The sequence below is a fragment of the Alexandromys fortis genome, unplaced genomic scaffold (assembly GCF_014885135.2).
Source record: "Alexandromys fortis isolate MF-2015 unplaced genomic scaffold, M_Fortis_MF-2015_v1.1 scaffold_8_9099976_23576923, whole genome shotgun sequence".
NCBI lineage: Eukaryota > Metazoa > Chordata > Mammalia > Rodentia > Cricetidae > Alexandromys > Alexandromys fortis.
The window spans coordinates 6,476,395-6,500,357 of NW_026067899.1; the positions used below are offsets into that span (position 1 = coordinate 6,476,395).

The 23,963-nt window shown below is 38.6% G+C and overlaps 1 protein-coding gene across 1 annotated transcript in view; it reads right to left on the bottom strand.

Moving 5' to 3' along the window:
- Scn2a (sodium voltage-gated channel alpha subunit 2) overlaps positions 1-23,963 on the bottom strand; it is a 77,900-nt gene that overhangs the window by 23,907 nt on the left and 30,030 nt on the right. The window contains exons 12-17 of the mRNA XM_050123721.1: positions 22,347-22,479; positions 17,639-17,877; positions 15,185-15,358; positions 12,952-13,308; positions 10,026-10,505; positions 208-328 (exon numbers count right to left, since the gene is read on the bottom strand). Of these exons, the coding sequence (XP_049979678.1) occupies positions 208-328; positions 10,026-10,505; positions 12,952-13,308; positions 15,185-15,358; positions 17,639-17,877; positions 22,347-22,479 (1,504 nt within the window). The remainder of the gene's footprint in view (positions 1-207; positions 329-10,025; positions 10,506-12,951; positions 13,309-15,184; positions 15,359-17,638; positions 17,878-22,346; positions 22,480-23,963) is intronic.

Sequence of the window (23,963 nt, forward strand, 5' to 3'; positions counted from 1 at the left end):
GATGGTGGCGCACGCCTTTAATCCCAGCACTCGGGAGGCAGAGGCAGGCGGATCTCTGTGAGTTCGAGGCCAGCCTGGTCTACAGAGCTAGTGCCAGGACAGGCTCCAAAGCCACAGAGAAACCCTGTCTCGAAAAACCAAAAAAAAAAAAAAAAAAAAAAAAAAAAAAAAAGTAGGGCTACTGAAACCACCCCATTGCTTACTTACCCTCTGTGAAGCAGGCTTCTGGTTCGAGGGATTCTTCTGGTTCTGCTTCGGGTTGTTCTCCCTCTGCCGGAGCACCTATATCCACTGTACTGCCTTCGGATGAACTAGTTGCGTTCAATTTCTGAAAACCAACCCCACAGAAAAGCTTTTAAACACGTTCTCTAATCCAAACAAACATTCCTAAGTCGTGCCCCGCCCCGCCCCGGTCTTCAGTAAGCATTCTCTTGATCTGTAATTTAAGAATAACTTAAATACAATGCCAATCTGCTTTGGGAGAGGTGGGGGTCACAAGATTAGATACAGCACTGTAGAATATATATATGTATATTTTTTTTCTTAAACACAGTGCAATTTAAATAGCTTTTGTTTAAGCCCATCTATGAGGTTTCTGAAATAGAATTCTACAGAGAGCTTATGCAAACTGCCAGCCAGATGGTCACTGGGATCTTGCTTTGGCAAATTTCATTTGTCAATGGTATAACTCGTTTTATTCTAAAATTGTGACCCGCCCAACAAAAGCTGCACAAGTGTATTTTCATGTCAAATGTAGAAAAGGTTGGGTCAAATGCACATAAACAGCAACATTCTAAATTTTTTTCCGCTTTTCATTGACATGAAAACATAGACTACTGGTTATTATTAGAGACATTCTATAACTCTCTATTTGAGGGAAGAGCAGCACATTGTTAGCTATCCAGCAAGAGCAGCTATCTCGCATTCTCTTTGGCCAATGCACTCCTGGGTTTCACTGTGCATTTGGAAACTACCTGTTACTTTGGCACTCTTGCCTGTCCTCTTAGAAACGGCAGAAACAAATCATTCCATGTTATTTTGTTTCCTTTGGGTTCAATCAAAATTATCCAAGGGAAACTATAGAGGTAAGAAGTCGTCTCAAATATTGGCATGCATTCGCTTTCTCCAGGTCAGTGTATCCCTGGGACCAGCCTAAAGAGCGAGGTCCCAGTCTTTAGCCTGATTTTACAAAGCTACAGGCTTGGTGCAGGGCCAGGTGTGAGTGCCGCATGGAACCAGAGTAGTTTAGGCCACAGCATTCTCGAACCTGTTACAATGTTATTACCATCAGTGCATAACATTAGAGGTGGCTGAGCTCCGAGAGCACCTTTACCAAGAGGATGAGGGAAGCACATGATAAGATGAACACTGACACATGGAACACTGGAATCAAATGAATGCTAGAGTTTCGATGGGAAAGACTCTACTCACATTTCGGGTAAGAATTACATGGATAATTTCCTAATAAGCTGATTCTTTATTAGCATGAACACAATTTTATTTGTATGACGTGTTGACTTAGCATGTTTGGAGTTCATATGAAGAAAGGATTATGTATATATATATGAAATTGAAATATCTTAACTAATTTAACAATACCAATAATATTATATACTCCTGCTTTCTAAGAATTAGTTTTGTAATTACTTAAAATTTGTCCAAAAAATGTTAAAAGTTATAAGCTGATTTTCTCCTTGTTGAAAATTTTATGATATTAGCAGATGATAACCCCTTTGCAATTAAAATTTGTGTATATTTTATTCTTTGATGAGACATCAAATTAAAATTTATTATAAATATTCCAAGTTTTGAGGCCTTTTCTGAGTGCATATCCTTTCTTTTAGGTTTGACTCTTCCTTACATAAGTACACTTGGATTTGTAGCCATGTGATTGACTCCTAAAACAATCTTCCATCACTTGTAGAAATTGTTATTACACCTTAGAGGTCAGATGACACAGGCTTTGTCATATATAGGGCTTAGAAACACAGCACAGGGAACAGGACAACCTGAAGTTCAGTCACATCTGACTTAACTCTACATAGTAAGAATGGAAAACATTCCTCTTAATAAAGAGGATAACAGGGACTGGAGAGATGGCTCAGTGGTTAAGAGCACCGCCTGCTCTTCCAAAGGTCCTGAGTTCAATTCCCAGCAACCACATGGTGGCTCACAACCATCTGTAATGAGATCTGGTGCCCTCTTCTGGCCTGCAGGCAGAGCACTGAGAATACTGTATACATAATAAATAAATCCCTTTTCTAAAAAAAAAAAATAAAGAGGATAACATCGGAAATGCAGAATGGACATTCTAATACAAAAATTCAGGTCCCTCTTTATGTCAGTGCTCATGTTGGTACAGGTCAATGGCTGTATCAGCACAGACATCAGCAGGATGGTTGATCTGATTGTCAACATGATAGGTTCCAGAATCACACCGGGGACGAACCCCTGGGCTTATCTGTGAGAGAATTTCTAGACAGAATTAACAGAGGTGAGAGGATCCACCCCAAACGTGGACAGCGCCATCCCATAGGGTGGGGTCTTCACTAAAAAAAAGGAGAAGGTGAGCAGAGAGACAGCAATCAATGTTGTCTGCTTTGTGCCTGTGGATGCCATGGCACCAGTTAGCTCATACTCTGACAACTGTGCCTTCCTTCCTGTGAGCTCCTGAGAGCTGAACTCTTCCATGCTTTCTGAAGTTGCTTTTGTGAGTATATTATCACAGCAATGGGAAAATTAACTAATACAACCAATAGTAAGTATAGCTTAGATACTCAATAAATATTACTTGGAAATGAATGGATGGGTGGATATAGAAATGAAGGGCTTCATAACAGAATGACGTCTGGTACTCGATGTTTTGAAGTAGTCACCACATAAAATGTCATAGGATTCAAAATCTTCAAAAGTTTCTCTGCAACGCCAGCTATCACCCCTATGACCACATATCTGGGTTGTCAATATTTTAAAAGATGTCATGAAGACCAACATCACCGGAATCCATCACTTTTTCCCTATTTCACAACCATCGTTTGTCCTCCCTTAAATGTATGAGTCCTTCCACTTCCTAGTTTCTTCCGCTCCACCGTTTTACTAACTTGGGTGTTCTGGACATTTCATAACTTTTACTGATTTTTCATTCATTTTGGCCTATCAAGAAGGATGGGCGGAAGTATTTCAGATAGAGAAACTGAAGTATTTGCCACACACGTGTGAGCTAATTTAGGGGCATTAACAGTACCCTGAGCCTTATGGATGAGGCTGCAACAATACAGTTCAGCCCCCACAGCTTACTCGGAGTCCCAATTTGCTCTTCATTAAATGAACAAGTCACCAAGCCAATCACTTGTTTTCAATACCTTGTTAAAATTTTTTTTTAAAAAAGATAAAGTCAATTTGCTCTATTTAGAGTTCATCATACCTCAAAGTAAACAAGAATTCTCTTTATGTGTTTTTCTGTTTTTTTTTTTGAAAAATATTTACAGGTCTTATCTGTGGATAATTTAGTCAAAGCCCTTCTCTGTTTTCTCTTCCTCAAACCATAGTGAAAAAGAAATATACACAACTCCTTTTCATTATATCGAGGCCCTTCAGTGCCATTAAAGAAGCAACAGCAGAATTTTGCAATGAACTTCAACACTCAGCTTATTACTTTTATATAAAGTGTAGCTTAAAATGTGTTTTGTGATTCTGGGATATGCACCTCACTAGGTTTAAGGTTTGGGGACAGAAGCCTGTATTTTTGTCATTACCATATCCCTCGCACCGATCACCCATTCTTCTCATTAGGGAATGTTTCCTGTGTCAATGAATGTGTGGCCTCATGACCTATTTACAGACTCCAGCCTCTTAAGTACTTCTACTTCTTCCTGCTTGATCGATTCTTCCAGGTTCAAAGGAATATAATTAATCGCAGAGTATCAAGATTCCTTAGATATTCAGGGATGTTAAATGATGATCAACAATTCTTAAAGTTAGGAGCGCCTCTCAGGCTGCCAAGTATTCATTCATAATTAAGAGGAGCCCATGAGGTCAGCTATAAGGAAAATTACTACTGAATCAGTTGGTTTCGATCTAGTTTCCTTCTCTCTCCCCTAAATATGTGGATTTACTGTTCCAGAGCGAACAGGAACCTCTGAAACAGCAGCTGCCCCTCCCCTTCCCCAAGGAGCAATAGCATACAGTCTTCCACACATGTTAGTGTGTGTACTTACGCTTGTGGTGTTTAATTTACTATAGCAAAGACCATGCTTCACAGCGAGGCATCACACCACTATCTATGGGCTTACTCACCTTGTCAATGTCAGAGTTAATGAGTGGCTATGCCCTAGGCTTTCTGTACTCTATTCTTCTACCGCATTCTCGGAAATTTCTCTGATGATTCACGAGTAAATGCAACCTTCGTGAATTTGGAACATTTAGCAGACTGGATGTATGACTCAACATTATAGATTCGAGATAGTGTTTATGATACTGCTGACTTAGATGAATCATAGCTAAGAACCTCAGTGTCGAGTCATATCCATAATTCCTGTATATGTTAATGTAGAAGAAAACATGCATTGAAATATCTCATGAATAAAAACCTTCATCACAAATCATACTGGAGACGACCAACAAAAACTGATGATCAATAAAATTCCTCATTTCAATTCAATCATTCTGTTGTATAGGAGTTAAATGTTATCATGTTGATAAAATATGTTGCTTAAAATGTATTAAAATCCTACAAAATTAAATGAATTAAGAACTATAGAAACTATAAACTTCAGATCAGTTCCTAACTAAGATGATCCCGGCCACCGTGCGAATTTGCCACTTAGAGCTGTCAAGGGTATATCATTGTCAGTCACTGTTGGAACTTGTGTTTCTCTCTCTCTCTCTCTCTCTCTCTCTCTCTCTCTCTCTCTCTCTCTCTCTCTCTCTCTTTCAACACAGGGTTTCTCTGTGTAGCCATAGCTGTCCTGGAACTCACTCTGTAGACCAGGCTGACCTCAAACTCACAAAGATCGGCCTGCACCTGCCTCCTCAGTGCTGGGATTAAAGGCGGAGTTTACATTCTTAAACAAAGTGCCTCCATTTCAGGCTGTCTGGTAGTACCCTGATCTGGGCATCACACATTGGAAAGTGCTGCAAAGTAAGAAAGCAAAAGACAAGCGGGCTCTAATAGCGGGAATTTAGTGAGTTTTCTACTTCCCTCTGGCAATACTGAAATATTTAAATTTCCTTCCATACCTAACTTAGGAGGAAATAAATGGGTGGAATGATATTGTTGAAGCAACATTTGCCCAGTTAAATTTGCCCAGTTAAAATATGGGTACAATACAAGACTGGGATAATAGATTATATAAGAACAGTCTATATATAGAGAGGGCAGCTATGTAAACCAGCAGCAATCAATCTCGTTAGAAATATGAAACATATTCGGGTTAAAAGCTACATTTTATGAACTGCTCATATTGATGATACTTATTATTATTATTAAGTAGTTATTCAAAATTCTATAAACTCAGCAGCGAAGAATCACGTTTCTCTTGCTGATCTAATAATACCAAACTGCACTATTGCATGTTTTTGGGATGTATATGTGTGTTGTATGTACAAGGTCATGTTGTGCATATGTATATGTTGGTGCATGTATATCTGTGTGTGCATGGAAAGGTCACAGGTTGATATTGTGTGTTTCTCCACTGCTCTCTACTTTAGTTTTTGAATCCGGGTCTCTTACTGAACCCAGAACTCAGTGATTTGGAGAGGCTGACTGGGGATAAGTCCTAGGTATCCCCTTGTCTCTGTCTCACTCCAGTGCTGGGGTACAGACACTCACTGCTGTACCTGGCTTACACGTGGACTCTGGAGATCCAAATTCACACTCTTGTGCCTGCACAGCAGGCATCTCACAATCGGAGCTATTGCTCCTGACCCTACAACCCATCTTTTAAGTTTAAGGATTATATTTTTCAAGTTTTCTTTTCTTTATCAACAGTAAATTATTATTAAACTGCAGTGTGCCAAATTAATAACACTCCAGAAAGCCAATGAACATAAATAATTTTAAAAATAATTAAATCCTGATTGGAGAAAAGTTAAGAAAAAGTCTATTTCACATTTGTTACTCTAAAGCTAAGTTATTTTTAAATGTAATTAGTAAGTGCTGTGCAAAATTTTGAGAACAAAATATATTCTAACTTAATAGTAATAATAAAACACTAAGATTTTTAAAAATCTGTATTACCTCAAATGTAGATTAAATCAAGTATTCCAGCTTTTACGGTTTTACTGTCAAAGAATGGCGAGCGTTTAGTCCTGGATCCTGCTGCTAGCATATACTGCAGGAGCACCAGTTGATGTTTCAGGGGTGATGCTAACATCACCACATTGGAGATCATGGTCTGATTGGGTGATGGACTTTTACAGCCACAGTGACACAGTGACGTTAAAAAGGAAGAGTTGATATTTCCCTTACAATCAGGAATCACAAAATATTGTCAAACCAAAACATCATGTTCATTAGGGTGATTTAACAAAAAAACCATTGTATTATTTATGGTGGATATTTTATTACAAACTTTAAATCCTAGACGACAGACTTTAAGTTTCCTTGGAGTTGCAAAAAATGATTTATATTGCGGTGGACGACCCTCAGCAGATATCCATGTGTCTGGCCCATTTTGGTCTGATAGTAAAGATATGTAGAGCTGTTTTTTGTCTTTATCACTACTCCACTGAAAATTTTTCCAGTGAGGGATACTCGTTTTCTGAAAAAAATCATGAATTATTATCCACTGATATCATTCCCACCAAAGCTTGATCACATCTAATCGGTATGCTTTAGACTCCTCCATGCCTTTCATGTGGGACTTTAGTATGTTCTTCTAGGGAATGAACCATATTTCCAAAAGAGATTGTAAAAGACTTCAAAAAAAAAAAGTTGAAGATTACAAGAATCAGTTCTCCTTTGATCTGCTGATACCCTGGCTCAATGCTTTAAAAGGTCATGTACTCGATTATTATTTCTCTCAGTGCCTTTTCCCTAAAGAAAGTAGGAAGTGGACTATTCAGAGGCTGAGGGAACTGAACTAACCTTGCCTCTTTATAAGAAACTAGGAAAAGCAAATCGTTACCTTAAAGACAATAAAGAATTAACATTTACTAGGGGAGAAAACTTTTTTTTTTTTTTTTTTTTTTTTTGGTTTTTCGAGACAGGGTTTCTCTGTAGCTTTTGGTTCCTGTCCTGGAACTAGCTCTTGTAGACCAGGCTGGCCTCGAACTCACAGAGATCCACCTGTCTCTGCCTCCCGAGTGCTGGGATTAAAGGTGTGCGCCACCACCGCCCGGCGAGAAAACTTCATCTTAGATATTATACACTATTCTTCTGACAGACACAGGAGTACTAGCAACTGATTCTTTTCCAAAGCATCAAAGAATGTTTTGATAAGGTTATGGTATTTCCTCCTTTCAAAAGAGCTCAACATTCTTCTATTATGAGCTATTTTACAGTTTTAACGTCACTAATTCTAAGTGATAAAGTATCTTACTAACATTTCTGCAAAAGTTGATGGAACTGGAAGAAACAATTTGGTTTAAATATCTGTGCATGGAATTCAATATTAGATAATGAAAAGTTCAATAGAAAGAGCTTACAGAATAGTTACACACAGTAATGGGGTTCTCTCAATAATACAAACCGAGACAAGCGCCCGCTGTGGTTTTCCTATGGAGGTCTTTATGAAGCATGGTGCATGTGCACTATGCCATGGACTAAGCTTGATAGGAGCTGTGGAGAAGGGGTTGAGAAGGAAGTTACAATGGGTAAAGGGATGAGGATGACGGACTCCAGATCTTTTTTCTCAATAAGCACACCACATAAAGATAGGTAGAAGACAAAATTCCTCTTTCCTTCCTTCCTTCCTTCCTTCCTTCCTTCCTTCCTTCCTTCCTTCCTTCCTTCCTTCCTTCCTTCCTGCTTTCCTCCCTCCCTCCTCCGTCTTCCTTCCTTCCTTCCTCTTTCCTTCCTTCTTCCTTTCTTTCTCCTTCCTTCCTTCCTTTTTTCCTACCTCCCTTCCTCCATCCTTCCTTCTTTTTTCCCTTCCTTTCTGATTTTTGCTTTGGTGAATGAGTACATTTCTAGGAATTTTACGAGTAAACATAAACAGACTCTCTAAGGGAATCATTCTAAATGCAAAAAAAGGCTCTTGGTCAATTTCTAAATAAAGCATTGCCCTTTCCCCAAAAATGAAGCGGATGAAAATTATACCCTTGGCAGCAGCAACAAAATGCGAACACTCTCATTCATTTACATTATTATCACATTGAAAGTCTGATGGGAAATTTGCATGTGGCTGAGGGATCGCTTTAATTTGCATATTACCCTTCAGACACTGAGCAGAATATAACCGACAAAACACACTTCCTGGTGATGTATTTTAAAAGGAGTAGAAGGAAACAAAAAAAATACAAAAACAAAGAGGCAGAAGCTTTTCTACAGTGTTTTTTTTTTTTTTTGAGCACCTACAAGCCTCCTCCAGGCCACTAGCATGTTCCACACTTGTGACTTGAAGTGGAAGTCACTAACTCCGCAAAGGCATGCATTTTCCCTTTTAAATGAGTAGATAGTTTCTATTAAAATCTACACAAAGAAATTAGCAGCTAAATCCATTTTCCTTCAAACAAAAGAAAGAAGTTGGGGTTGTCAGCCTTGCCTGACCATGCTCTAAACGACCCAACCTAGGAGCAGCTGTGCATGTCCTTAGAGTACTGCCAATGGATGGGCGAGGGACGCAGCTGAGTAACATGCAGGCCAGTCAAGTCATTTCGACACCGAGTATATTTATATATGCACAACTTGCTTTGGTAACCTGGGTAAAAGTGGTGGCTCGAGCCTCTGGCGGCTTAAAAAACACCAGAGAGGCATTCTTGACGGCTCCAGCTTGGTCTCACGCCTGGGAGAAGTAAGAATGGTCAGAAGTGAAGGTCACCATATTAGAGCACTAAATTTCTCTGTGAAAGGAGGTTATCGTTCAAGCATGGATCCAGAATTATCCCAAAAGTTAAAAAGAGAAACAGGCATCCAAGAATCGTAACAGGAATTGCATTAAATATAGTCAAAGCCCCTCCCCACCCCCAGAATTAGGACATGGATTTTAAATGAATTTATATTTGAGGTACTGCAGAAAGCTGATAAAGAATCAAGCTAATTTGGGGAAAACACAAAAGAGTACTTATTTCAAATGACTTCACACCCTCTGGGCCATTCAGTTATTTACCCTTCAAAAATACATTGATTTAGACACTCATTTTTCCCTTTAACTCAGGGGTTAATAAAAAAAACACAACACACATTCACAGGTATTGATAAAATCATCTCACAAATCAAAGACTGTCTTTTGAAGACATGCACAGGTAAGTTCAGAATTTGTGTTCAATAACATATGAGGGCTTCCCGTGCATACAAGGGTTAATTGCACTCAATTGGGTTAGACACAATTCCCTATCACAAATGTCTCTTCCTTAAAAAAAAAAAAATCAACTTTAGGAAACACAAAACTAAATACCATCAAGCTAAGCTCCAAATCAGTTTAGCATGAGTTAACAGATCTCAAGAAACTAGATACTGTTCTTTTATGAAGTATTTCACTACAGGCAAGAATACAACAAGATGAGAACAAGAACCATTTTTTCATTAGTTATCTTTCAGTAATACGAAAACCATTATTGTGGAGAATTATAAGGACGAAAGCAAACACGCTGAGGCAGTATCCTAAACCTCTTTTTAAAATGCTTCGAAAAATTCATATAAATACTGCGAGCTAGGAAAGCGACTATTTGAAAAATTAAGCCATGATGACATTTGCCTAGCCAGGATAACCTAACATTAAATTATCAATCAGTTCTACTACATGAATGTTACAGTAGATATTTCCTGTTTTCTTTCAGGGAAGCAAAGTATACTATAAAATATCAAATAGTGTTAAAGCCACAGAAGCACGCACCAAGATAAGCCTTTATTTTAAGATTCCTACCTCCTTGCTTTCCTCCATATCTGATTCGCTGCTGAATTCTTCTGTATTTAAATTTTCAAAGTCAGACTCTCCGACGGCAATGGGCACAGTCACCGTGAGACTGGGGTTGTTTATGAATGACATGTAGTCACTCTCGTCTACCACATACTTCTCCACGCTGCTGCCTATGCCACTGGTTGTCCCGTTTCCATCTTTGAGGTAATTGAGGTCTTTGCCTATTTCTATGGTCGTGTGGTTGGAGATACAGCTGTCTTTCTTATTGTTCAGATCTTCAAGGGGTTTGATTTCATCCAAAGCCTTCTGCTTTCTCACGAAGGCCTTCTCGATGAATTCGCGGATCTTCCTTTTAACAAAGTCGATTCCCCTTTGCATCCTGCCCACGGCTATCTGGAGGTTGTTCATCTCATTGTCATCATCTGTGGCTGCAAGGTTGTCAGAGCTGAAGGAGCTGAGGAGCAAGGCCAAGAAGAGGTTCAGAACCTAAAAGAGAGCGGAGGGAGAATGATCGGACAGCCTGCTTTCCTCGCGTCCACTGTGAGATTTGGCATTCCCTTCAGACATCCCCTTAAAGATGGAGTCTCCCGAAACACAGCGAAGTAAAAACAAACAAATGGCTGGCAGCAAATACTATTCAGACTCTGTTTCTGGTTCATTCCAAAATCACTAAGCTGCCACGGCATGGCACTTCCTTATCGACTTTACATCCAGAAGAATCTAGACCACCCTGCAGTCAAAGAAACACGCTCTTTCGGACACTTGCTATTTTGAACATATAATCTGTATTTCTTAGGACAGTGAATATTTATTCTAAGTTGATTTCTCGAGCCAAATAGAACTCCTGCCTACTTAAATCTGTTTTGGCTTCTGTAGCATTGCAACATTTTCCACTTTGGTAACATGCTAAATTCCAGAAAGCTGTATTTATTGCTGGAGTGACAGTCCTAATTTTGTTTCAAAAAACTTTGTAGTAGCTGTCTGTGTTCACATAACAAAAACACAGTAAAGACATAGTTGCTATATAATAATATTGTTGTTAATATTGAATGAAAATGACATTTGTGGTATCATCATCTCTAAGTCTGTAGACCAGGCAGGCAACAGAGAAATCAGATATTGTTAAGAACATAGCGGTCTTTATTTCTTCCCCAGGGTTTGAGTGACACAGCCCTTGATTATTCAGGATAAAACAGGACAGCAATGAAATGCTAGGCCAATAGTACAAAAGTGGACGCTGGAAGATTTTCAGTGACAATGGCAGTGATGTGTGTAAGGTTAGAAGAGTCAGCCAGGATGAAAGCAAGTCAGGTCTATACTGACCACCTGTCAATCACTCTGCCGTGGCTCTGACAGCCGTACTGAGACCTACCTGTCCCTCTACTTCAGACATCTATTAATATCTTTGTTCTACTCTGACTCACCTTTGAATTTCTTACTTGGGTAAAAAATAGATAAAATAAAAAAATATTAAATACTCAATCTGAGTTTTTATCTGTAAGCAAGGTGAACTAAGAGTGCCACAATTATATTTGGATTTAATTTTGTAAGGTTTATTAATGGGATGTCCTTGTCTATCATGAAAAATTTTATCTATGTCATTGAATCCTCCCATATGATGTTCAATATTGGACTTGGTTTTCTTGTTTTGTTTTGCTTTTAATCAACATACAATGCTAACATGTATTTGTAGAGTAACACTGTAATATTTTGAGATATATACATTCCTTTTAGTAAGTAGCTTCTTGTAAACAGATCACAGCCCAGTGAGTGCGGTTTTCAGGATTTTCAGGATTATGGGCTGTCTTCTCGCCCTCTCTCTGGTACTGTCTGAAGTGGAGCAGGCTAGCTGTTGAGGAATGGGGACACTCAACGATTCTATGGAAAGAATCTATAGCCTTCTTTCAACAGCCAGTGAAGAAATGAAGCCACTTGCTGACAATCAAGATATGGAGCCTTCTTGGAAGCTGCTCCTCTCATCCCAGTCAAGATTGTGGCCGCATTAAACATCTTGACAGCAATTTCAAGACTGGCTGAGCTTCAACAGCTCAGATGCTCCTAATCCTTAGCTTGCATCCATGGAAACTGCCCAGTCTTCAGGGTTTGATGGATGAGGCTTTGCTCCTTCTACTATCCTGTTTGCCAGCTGCAGGGAGCACTGACTATTCCTTAGTTTGGGGACAATCGTCTTTGTCCCTATAGCTTAAATCTTACACCACAGCTATTTCAGATCCACCTTCTTTAATGAAAACTGAGCCTTCCTAGCAAAACAATATTTCCATTATGTGAAGGTAAAATACAGTGCTTTGCTTTCAAATTCTGAACATGGACTCTTATCTCAGCTAATGTCCTGACACTGAGTCTCAGTTTTCTTATTATCGTATCCTTGCTTCGAAGACCCAGCACATAGTTGACTTACTAAAGAAATTACAAAGACTGAAATTTATAAATACAGAAATTAATAAATTATAAATTGTTTCAAGTCAATGTTACTCACTCATGCTGTAATTCCTAGGTATGAGGAGCTTCTGAATATTAGTCTGCAGTTGAGAGGTTCAGTAAGATTTCATCTTAATTTTGAGGAGACCCAAAATTAAAACGTTTTCCAAAGATACCATTGTTAACAATTGTAAATAAAATGAGTTATTTTGTTTATACTTCCATATTTGTATGGAAATATAAAACCAGGAGCATTCTTCACCATAGAAGATTAAGGAAAAATTTTGGCTCAAGAGGCATTTTGGCTCAAGAGGGTGTGCAAACCACTGACGTCTAAATCATTCATGGCTCCTGCAATCTTTATGTAATAGGCAACTGGAAATAAAAGCCTTCCAAAATCATCCTTCCTAAAGCATAAAACAGTCTTCATTCAAACAGTTGTAAAACCATATTATTTGTGACTGAATAGGAGAAACATGATTTTACTACTTACGACGAGGTTGCCAATCACCATGACCATCATGAAGACAGTGAGACACATGGTCTGGCCCGCGACCTCCATGCAGTCCCACATGGTCTCTATCCACTCTCCACACAGCACGCGGAACACGATCAGGAAGGAGTGGAAGAAGTCGTGCATGTGCCAGCGTGGAAGCTCACAATCGTTGGAAATCTTGCAGACGCACTCCTTGTAGCTCTTTCCAAACAGCTGCATGCCGACCACGGCGAAGATGAAGACAATGATGGCCAACACCAGGGTCAGGTTGCCCAGGGCGCCCACCGAGTTGCCAATGATCTTGATGAGCATATTCAGTGTGGGCCAGGATTTTGCCAGCTTGAAGACTCTAAGCTGGAAAAAAATAATGGAAGAATATTGTGAACACCTTGCCCCGCAGAAGCATCTGTATTATTATTTACAGCAGAAATATATGGCAAATATTTATCAACTGTAGAATGATGGATTATTCGTGTGCCAAAGAATTATCTGCCAGATGTAGCACACACACACACACACACACACACACACACACACACACACACACACGGTCAGCTGGTAAGGAGGGAGGGGATGCTATAGAAGCATTTGCATTCTTTTTATTGTCATTGCTTGTTTGCTTTTAACTAAGACATTTAAAGGTCGTGTAGGTCAATCCACAGCGACTCACTTTCAAAGAAGTACAGCTAGTTTTTAACAGCTCAGAGTGACCGTGTTTTTCCGTATATTTGAAAGATGTATGGCACACACTGCATAAGTTAAAATAGAAAGATGAATGCGTTTCTTGGAGGGTTTGCATGATTTTCATCTAGCTGTATCTTTAGTTGCTGTAATATTAGACTATACTTTTTTAGGATTTATGTTAGAAGGAGGCTTTTTCAACCTTGATGTCGTCGGTAACTTAAGAATGAAATCATTACAGAGGGTACCTGTCCCCTTGCCACTGGACCTGACAAACTGGTGGTGTTGGTTGGCAGAGGTCCCTCAAGCATCTTCATCAGTTAAATAGCAGAAGCATTTTATTTCCGATGCTTAAGTAGACATCAGGCAGACAGTAGTGTATTATTTAATGCCATCTAAGTGCCTCATAGGAGTGAGTAGAAGCCCAGATTGCTTAATTCATTCCAAGGGATAATTTATGAAAAAGCACTTGGTACATTATGCAAGATTATAATGATACTGGGATCCCCAGTTCCCTACATTGTATCAGTTATCACAAAGGTTTACTAAACATTCTTCCTACAAAGTCATTGTCTATATTAACCTGTCATTATAACTATTCTAATTGTTTTCTGCAGTTCTTGCATCCTTCTAGTTTCTGATTAGATCCATAACTCTCATTGAAGACTAGGGAAAGATATCATAGTTCTAAGGAACTCAGCTCAAATTTGAACTCTGAAATTCATAAGGGAAGTACCAAATAAACATCAAATCAACGTCTCAAGATTAATTAACAGTGCAATAAGTCACCTATAAGAATTTTTTGGTAACTATACTCAACCTTTATTATTCGAAAATAGAACCAAGCCCCAGTCAGAACATATACAATAAAATATACCAAACCCTTACCAGAAGTGTGTCAAATCATGTGTAGTCTTTTAACTTAAAAAGAAGCCAATAGTTACAAAATAAAAAAGATCAAATGAAAGATAATTAATTTAAAATCAGAATACACTGTAGGTAGTGATTCTCAGAGAGCAGGTTTGATAACTTTCCGATGTGGTTGAAGGAAAAATATTCAAGGAGCCATTTTGTTTTATTCTCCTCCATCCCCATACCCTATTCCAAGTATTAGTTTCTCAGGGGATGAAGTAGACAATCCAAGGCCCCATTGGCACCTCATGTTTGGTTATACAAATCAGATAACTGTGTTGACTATGGTGATTGTAATCTGGATTGATATGTGACCACCCCCCCCCTTTTTCTTCCACCAAACTCATTATTTGATTGCAAGAGAGAGAGAGAGAGAGAGAGAGAGAGAGAGAGAGAAAGAGAGAGAGAGAGACAGACATTATTGGTTGTTTATTGGAATAGAACAATATATATATTTTTTAGAACAATATATTTATCAAAGCCATCATGAAGAAAGAATTGCATTTCATGGAAGGGCACTACATTTTCATATGTTTTCAAATTATATTATATTTTTGAAATAGGTTGAGCCTGTTATTAGGAAAGAAAGAAGACTAATTAATTACAAAGTTAAGTACAGATACTGCTAATTAGTTACCAGCCGGAATGATCGGAGAACTGACAATCCTTCCACGTTGGCCAGACCGAGTTCCATTAAACTAAGGCTCACAATAAATCCATCAAAGATATTCCAGCCTTCTTGGAAGTAATAATATGGATCCATAGCAATTATCTTGAGAAACATTTCTGCTGTGAAGATCCCAGTGAAGACCTACATGAGAAATGCGGCGGATTATAAGAATGCCTATGTTCGGCGGATTATAAGAATGCCTATGTTCGAATAGAAACAATGCAACTAATAGCAAATCCAACCCAAATTCTGGATTTTAAAGATTGGTTTGCATGCCACAAGCTGATGCTTTCGCGTGTTTTACATGCAGCCTAATATTTAATTGCTCATTATATTTAAGGTTTGCCAGGTGATAAAGTATAGATTCATATATTTAATGAACACTCTGATTTTGATACAAAAAGTGCACCTGGCATACTGAGCTCAGATGTGGCTAATCACTCTTGTCTTCCAAAACTTCACCAGGTGCTTCCCCAGAAGCACAGACTTTGGTTGCCAAAGTATAATAGATTGGCCCCCTTCCATGGATCTGCAGTTGAAACTGGTGTTAAGGAGACTTCATGGGGACTGTAACAAGCATAGTCACTTGTGCTTTTAAAGACAGTAAACATTTTTAACAATTGTTAATTTTGGAAAATAAAATCAATCTTTTCCATTTCCATTTTCTACAATTGCTTCAATCCTTCTTTCTCTTCCACTTACCTCAACTTCTTTGCCCTTTACACTCAGCATTTCTCACTGGTGATTGGAGTTAGCCAACATGATTTTTGTCTCTCATTACCAACAGATTGTGTTTATTTCCCTACATGACGTTTTTCTTCTTATTAAAATGGAAGCTTCACCCTTGTTCTGAGCTGATTTTCCCCTTTGTGGTAACTGCCTCTTGAACTTTATGAGGCATTTGCTTTCTTAAGTGGCCTGTAGTCTCAATCTGTTCCCACTACTGGTTGTTTCCCTGTTAGGATTTTATAGAAAACAACAGAGACTCCGTCCTTCCCTCACACTAAAAATACCACCTCTACCAACCAATAAACTCTCTAGGCCCTTAGTTGCCCTCTTGGCTGCTACCATTATTATCTTCTTAAAGACCAATACATTTTAAGAGTTTGTGTGCTATCAAAATCCACTAGCTTTGCTTTTTCAAATTATTATGTTCACGTAAACTGAAAAGTAGATGTATCCTAAAAAGCAGTCTCTTTCTTTGAGAACAAGTTTGGCCCAAAGTTGCCATCATACATAGTGAACTGTAACCTAGTTTGATTTGTAAATAAATGGTCAACTAAATTAGACTGTACCCTATAACCAAGCTACCGAGCCTCAGTTAATTGCAGCAACTGAATACCTATTAAACCAATGAAAAACCTAGAGATATTAAAAAACCTTGAGCATAATTGAAAACATGATGATGAAACACAGGTGACCAATCCAATCTAAGGTCAACTATAAGACAAACAGACTGTTTCTGAGTGAAATTTCCTTTCCTCAGGCTACAAAAAGGCATGCACCCAATGGGGCAGAGCGCTTGGAAGAAGGTCTTCTTGGGAAAACATCCTGATCCACAATCTCTTTTTTCTCAAATGATTTGTTAAATCAAAATGGTCTCCATTGGGAAAGTGGGGGAAAAGATGGAAGAAAGAAAATAAAGTGTGTATGATATTTGATATAGAACTTCATATAAAATATGTGTTTATTGCAATACTTTATTGTGTCACTTGTAATCTATCAGAAATAAAATAAACAATATATGTAGTGTTCAATTCAAACATAAGAAATGTACTATGTTTTAAGGTATTTGTTTGAGGCCCATGAGAACTTAATACGCATTTCATATTATATATGAATGTACATTCTCAAATTTCTAGTATAATCTTGTTTTTCTTAATAATGTTCTCACTTACTTATCGTGTGTGTTTCAAGAACCACATGTTTAAATATGGCACACCAGTGGATAACTTACAGAAGCTGGTTCTCTTCTACCTTTTGGGGTCAAGTGTCCAGTTTAGGTCATCAGTCATTAGACTTGGTGAAAAATCTCCTTTTCTTGCTGAGTCATCTGGATGGCACTAATTTTGTTTATGCTTCTTCCTTTTTTGGCTTTGAGGTAGGATCTCCCTATGTAGCACAGATGGCCCTAGAATTTGTGACCTCTCTGCCTTCATCTCCCAACTGCTGGGATTACAGTTATGCGCCATTATGCCTGGCCATAATTATCATTATAATAGTGAAGCGACTTAAATTCATTTTTAAATCAAATTACACTTGAATCCTTTGCACTACGTTTAAGTGTAGCAACCTATTTTTACTGCTTAATAAAAGATACAGGAGATGATCAGAAAGTTGCTATCTTATTTGACAGTAACACATAAAATGAGTATAAACATTCATGAACCAGTAGGAAGAAGAACCCTCACGGAGTCTTACCAAATTCCCCACAGACAGCACACTGCTGAACTGCTCCGTCATGGGGTAGTGCTCCATGGCCATGAAGAGTGTATTTAACACAATGCAGATGGTGATGGCCAGGTCAACAAATGGGTCCATCACTACCAGATTGACAAGGTGTTTTACCTTTAGCCATGGCTTACAACAGTCCCAAATCAGGCACATGTTAGCAAATTTATACCAGCAGGGTGGGCATTTCTGTCTGGATTCTTCAAGTTCTGGGGAGGAAAAAGGAAATATATTCATGAAAACTCTTTACTTCCTATTCACCAGTCTTTGGTTTAAGTTGAAAGTAATTCTTTAAAAATAATCTAAATGTATTTTCAGAAGAAAAAATAATCTGATGAAAGAGGAAAAAATATGTGTTTGCAGTCACAGGAAGAAGGCTAATAAACTTCCCAGGGATGCTCAGATAAACATAGTTTCTAAGACTATATTTTCAATACTGATTTTTTTCTTTTTTTAAAAAAAATGGTCTACAAGGTTACAAAAAACAAAATGGCAGAACTTTCGTTACACACACGTCCATCTATATTCCAGACAGAACAAAGGGGTAGTTACCAATGATTCCCCCAGAGGACACCCTAACAACCTCAGTGAGTCACAGGGAACCTCAGTCTCTCAGATATCATTGGAGGGAGTCCAGTGAGTGACATTTAATGGAATTGCTCCTCTGAGTTAAAAAAGAAAAAAAAAACCTCTCACGCTAATAATAAGTTTTAGTTACATGGACTTGCATATTAAGTTCAACGAGTTTCTTGTACTCTATATATCAATAACCAGAAAGTACCAAAAAAAAAAGGAAATAATTGATTGAATAAATTGGGGTCCTCACTGTTAGCATGCTAACACATTACAAAAATGAGATTCAGGTACTGTTAATAAAATACAAGATTTAATAAAAAAACATTCATAGAATTCTTACATTTTTCTATTTATTTTTACTTTTAAGGTACTGGAATCTGTAACTGTTGTATCAAACACACGGCATAAAATTGCACGTTAAAATGTTAAGGAAACATTGCTTTTATGAAGGATTTAAGCTAAATGGCATTGCAGTATCAAACTTCTCTGACTATTGTCTACAAGGTTTTTGATCATTTCTTCTAAAATTAAGCAACTCAGAGACCTTCTAAATGTCACCTGCTTAGTAAATATTATCATTGTCTCTATCTTCCTTTGGTAGAACGCTCACTTAGTGAAGTCTTCGGTGGGAAAGGATACCAAATCTGTTGGTTTCTGCCAATGCCATTTTAGAAGATTACCTGCTTTGCCACACACGTGACCATCCCTTCTTACCATTAACAGAAGGCAACTTCCCTCTTTGTTCATTCCATGGCGTGTGGTTTCTGACCAGCCATATTAGTCCTATGTTTTTGTAGCAACTAGGGTTATTTCTTCACCACTGATATAGTTTATAACAGAGTAAAACTCATGAGGGAGGAAGCAGCATAGAAAATGGAGAAGTATGTTGCCAGATTTTTGTTCTCCTAATAAACATTTGCTACTTATTTCTGCTATAAAGTTAATCATTTTATTAAGTCAATTTATTCTTAACTGCTTTAGTGGAATTCTATTAAAGTTAAACACTTTAAGTTTCTCTTTGAATACTGAAGTTCTTAAGTGGACATTTTATTTCCATCTCTTAAGATTTGTAAGTTGGTCAAAAATAAAGAATATTTTTTAAGTCAGTGAAAAAAAATCCCATAAATAAAATTATTATTCACTTTTATTTATTTACTTTATATATGCATTATTACTTGATATGTGCTTTCAGTACTCCCAAACACATTTATGGTCTCACAGGAAACTAAGAAAGATTATATAATTTGCAACAAATAACAGAAGAGAAGCTGCAGAGTTTCTGCATATGCGCTATCAGAGAAGTTCCATTTTAATTTACACAAGCTGTGATTTAGAGGAAAAAGAAAAGCAAAGAGCATAGCACAGGAAAAAAAACAAAAAGAAGTCAGAGAAACATTCACAGGGAAAAGTCAGCGGGGGCTGATGGTCTTGACACTAGGGAAAGCCGGAGCAAAGTTGTCTTAAGTCTAAAATAAAATCATTCAATTATTAACTCCCCATGGGACTATCTTCCACTTTGGAACAAACGAAGCACCCAAGACAGCTACAGCCACTTCTCCATTATTCCTGTGGGGGTTTCCCACCTGAAGAGGCAGCAGCTGCTAAGTTTTTAATCTGCTATTGATTCGTCTTAATTCCTTCAGTAACTTTAGCTTATGCCCCAGCATACACAGCATCCAAAGTACATCCTGGAAACATTTCTATGCAACTTCACATTTCATAATAACTCTTGCTCATCATTAGGCATGACTGTTCATAACTCTGGATAATGGAGAGTTGGCTGAAGTTGAAATGAAGGAACGCAAAAGCTGCCAGCCGCGTTAACAAGCCTCGTTCATGAAAGGAAAGATGAACCAAATTTTAGAAGAAACCACATTTAAATAAACAGGTAATAACAACCAAGAAACTGCATCACCATTAATGGGAATAGAACAGGACTGTATCAAAGGAAATTTACTGTCCAAGTTGTATGCGGAAGACTGACTGCCGTCAACTAACTTTGGCCAATGTCGTGTTCAAACTGTCCAGATGTAACCGAATAAAGAAATATCAGCCTTTCTTTTTTTTTTTTTAATCACAAATGGGAATAATAAAAGAATGAAGTTTAACCAACTATCTCACGAAAATGAACTTCATTCACAGAAAGCTCTGAAGACATTAAGAACAAAATATTGTAGTCTGTTGCTTCCTAAGTTCTTCTAACTTCTGGAACAGCCCCTTCATTCTAGCCAACTCCGGGAGGCATGTTTTTGTGTAGAAAGTTGTGTGCTTGTTTATTCTGAGCTCTGGAGGTCAGTTCATGGGCAGGTTGAATTTGTAATGGTTTGATTGCTTTTTGCTTCAGTTACTCCTTACATTAGTCCGAACTTAACGCTACTAGAAGTGCAAAGTGTGACTGTTGGTTTAAGACTTACCCTGGCTCCTTCTCTACTTCCTGCTTTGGGGAGCAGCCATGCTGCTGTCATCGGAAGCAGAACCACTGGCCCCTTCCTCTCAGTGGTTTTGCTATGGCAAGGAGCAGAAGACCAGAGATTCTTCAAAAGATTTACCTGGAGGGATAGGGAGGAGCAAGCTACTGGCAACTGGGGGGAAGAAGGAGTGTGAGCTAGGCAGGCAAGGTTGGGAAAGAATGGACTCGAGTTTAATATTCCATTGAAGGCAATGAAAAGATCAGGACTCTGGGAAAACTGGGTCTTGTAACAACATCGTGTCTGTGATGACAGAGTCTTCTATTATGGTAATTTTTTTCTGGTTATGATTTTCAGGATTTTCAATACTGAGATGATAAGGTTTATAGCATTATGACTAAAAAAAAAAAATTCTTTCTAAGAATCTACCCAGTCTCTGAAGAAACTAAAATTGGGAAGGGAGATATACTGGGAGGAGGGCCAGGGGAGGGAAGGAGGAAGTGGAGATATGATTAAGATACAGTGTATATAGCTACTAAAATTTGAGAGGAGTTTTAAAGAATAAAGTCATGCACACACTCATTTTCTCTCACCCTTAGGTGCCCTCTGAGCGTTCTCTTCTGACTTAACATTTTCAAACACACATTTACATATGTGGGAACAGGAATCAGGGAGACTTGTAAAAAGATGGCGTGATAGAATACATTTAGTATGAAAGCAGGAAGGGAAAAAAGGAAGATATGAACAGCCGGGTTGGGGATTGCAGATGAACACAGTGTAGATGAATATATTTTCCATGTATTGAAGTTGACAGTTGTTGTTGATTTCACTTATAATATAAAAGGAAAAAAAAACACCACATGAATTTACGTAGGTAGCACGATAGAACAGTTAATAACCATAGCATCTTTTGACAGTCTTCAGCATGCAAAGGACGGGGGTGCTTTACACGTGTTGCCTTATTTAATCCTTAAAACAACTTTACGCCTAAACCTTACAGTCCACATTTTGGCTGAAAAGTGAAATTCAAGTCGTAAATTAGTACATTTAACCTGTGGCAGAGCCTGAACGTGATCCAGTTAATGAAAGTCCTCCAAACTTTCATTTTGGTAGTATGAAAGCCAGACTTATCGGTAGTTTGTTAATTACTCAAATATAATCTTTGAACAAAGTCAAAGCTGATCTAATATTTCATCAGAGATATATAGGTGGAGAGCGGGGGGGGGGGGGGGGGGGGGGGGGAGAGAAGAACAAAAGTAGAACTGTCAGGTTTTAAATATAGCCTCAAAGAGGCATGACACCTTCACTCACACTTTTATTTATAATTCTGGTTGAGTCAATAAATTGTATAGCTTGTTACATTTTATAACTCGTGAACTGCATTAGCACCATAACGATGAGCACAAATCATTACTCTCTTACTAATGTTATCATCAAACTTCAAGAGTTTAGAGTTTAAGCTCTGACAGTCGTATTCCAAAGGTACCTTACATTTGTAGCTCTCCTAGCGGTATGTTTAAAAGTCCACACACAACAGTAGATTCCATGTGCTGTGCACGGAGTTGACCTTCCCCTTTAAAAGAACTAGTGATGCGCTACTGGCTCTGCAAGTATTGCCTTGAAACTTAGGCAAGGGGTTTCACATCCTTGCCAATTCACTCCCCACGAGCGACGGTGTGGACCTTTTGACATACCTTCCATTGTGTTGGTCAAAATGCTGGCCATACTCATTGCTCTTTGCCTTGATGTAGGGTCTTCCAACAAGTCCATGGAAACATGGTAAGAACTGGACCTCCTCTTTCTTATCTCTGTTTCCGTAGTTGTGCCCTGAAATACCAAAAGTCCAGACGACAAAACAATCACTACTTTTGGGTAACAAACCTGAAAGTATTCAGGTTGTAGACACTACCTAACCAAGGGTTCCCAGGCTTCCACACGTGTAGACAGTGTCTTGCGTTCTCATTGCTGTGGGAAAATACCAAACAAAAGCAACACAAGAGATCAGCTCCTTGTATTGGCTCACAGACGGTTCAAGTGGCTATACCCCCCCCAACCCCATGGCAGGGACGACACGGTGGCAGAAGGGAAGGCAGAAGGGAAGTAGTAGGGGGCTGGGTGGCAGGCCCCCTAAAAGACTAAAGAGCTAAACGAGTAAAAACCAATCAGCTATAAGAGTTTTTGCCAATGCTTAAAGCGGCATGGGTTCTGCTTATTAATTTGGCTCTCACTGTGATGCGAGCAAGGGACACGACTGCTGGGTTTACTCATCTGCATAATCATGCATTTTCAAAGTGCTTTCCACTCAGCTGACGTCACCATGAGCGGCGATAAAGACAGATACAGTCACCTCAAATTAATTTCAAGATAAAGGAGAAGTTGGATCAAGGAGAAAAGAGAGAATCCCTCAATGAAAGTAAGACCATTAAAGTAAAGGTGGGCTCACAAAATGAAAATGTTTTACTTCCTTTAAGGAAAATGTGGAGGTCATATAAACGCCATTTCACCTCTTCTGCTTCTGGCAAAACCACATTCAAAATTCCAGACCTGCGTAAGTTTTAATGGTAGATTCTAAAATCCCCAGTGATATGATTCAGATAGTTCTTCTGAAGTTAATTGTCTTAATGGAATGTATGTACAATAAACAGGAACTAGTGAGCTTTGGGACAGGCCATTTGCCTGCTGCTATTTGTTTCCTGGTTGCATGTTTGTGTCCCTTCAACTCTTTCCGTAGGATGGAATCTTGCTTCAAAGCATTGACTTCATGGCTGAAAGAATGCAGGGATGGGAATTTGCAGGTTATCAGGTTACAACAAGTTTGGCTTCAAAGTAGGCCCAATCGGCCTTCATTGGTGTATTCTACCTTTCCTGATAGGATAAATCTATGTTGACTCCTGAACAATGTCAGGGCGATTCCGATAAATGGATTTGTACTTATATTAAAGCAATGAAATTGGGAATTATACCCCAGTGGTATCAAGATCTGTGATAAGCCTACTTCTGTATTCAGGAACCATGTGGAAAGTTTCATAAGAAAAAGATTTCCAGGGTCCCTCTTCAAAGCTTCGGTTAGAGTAGTTCTGGGTGCAGCGAGAAGATATGAAATTTCTGTTTCTGAGACTCATTCTGAGAGAGTCTGAAACACAGTTTGAGAAACCTGGTTTTTCTTTATCTACCCATAGAAGTGGTAATAGTTCCGTGTTCCACGAGAGTATCAGGACTGGGTTGGTACCAGCTTGCTACTGCCTTCTTGGCCTTCCTTTCTCAATGTCTCCACTTCATTCCTCTTCGGATCCTACTTGAGGAACATTCAA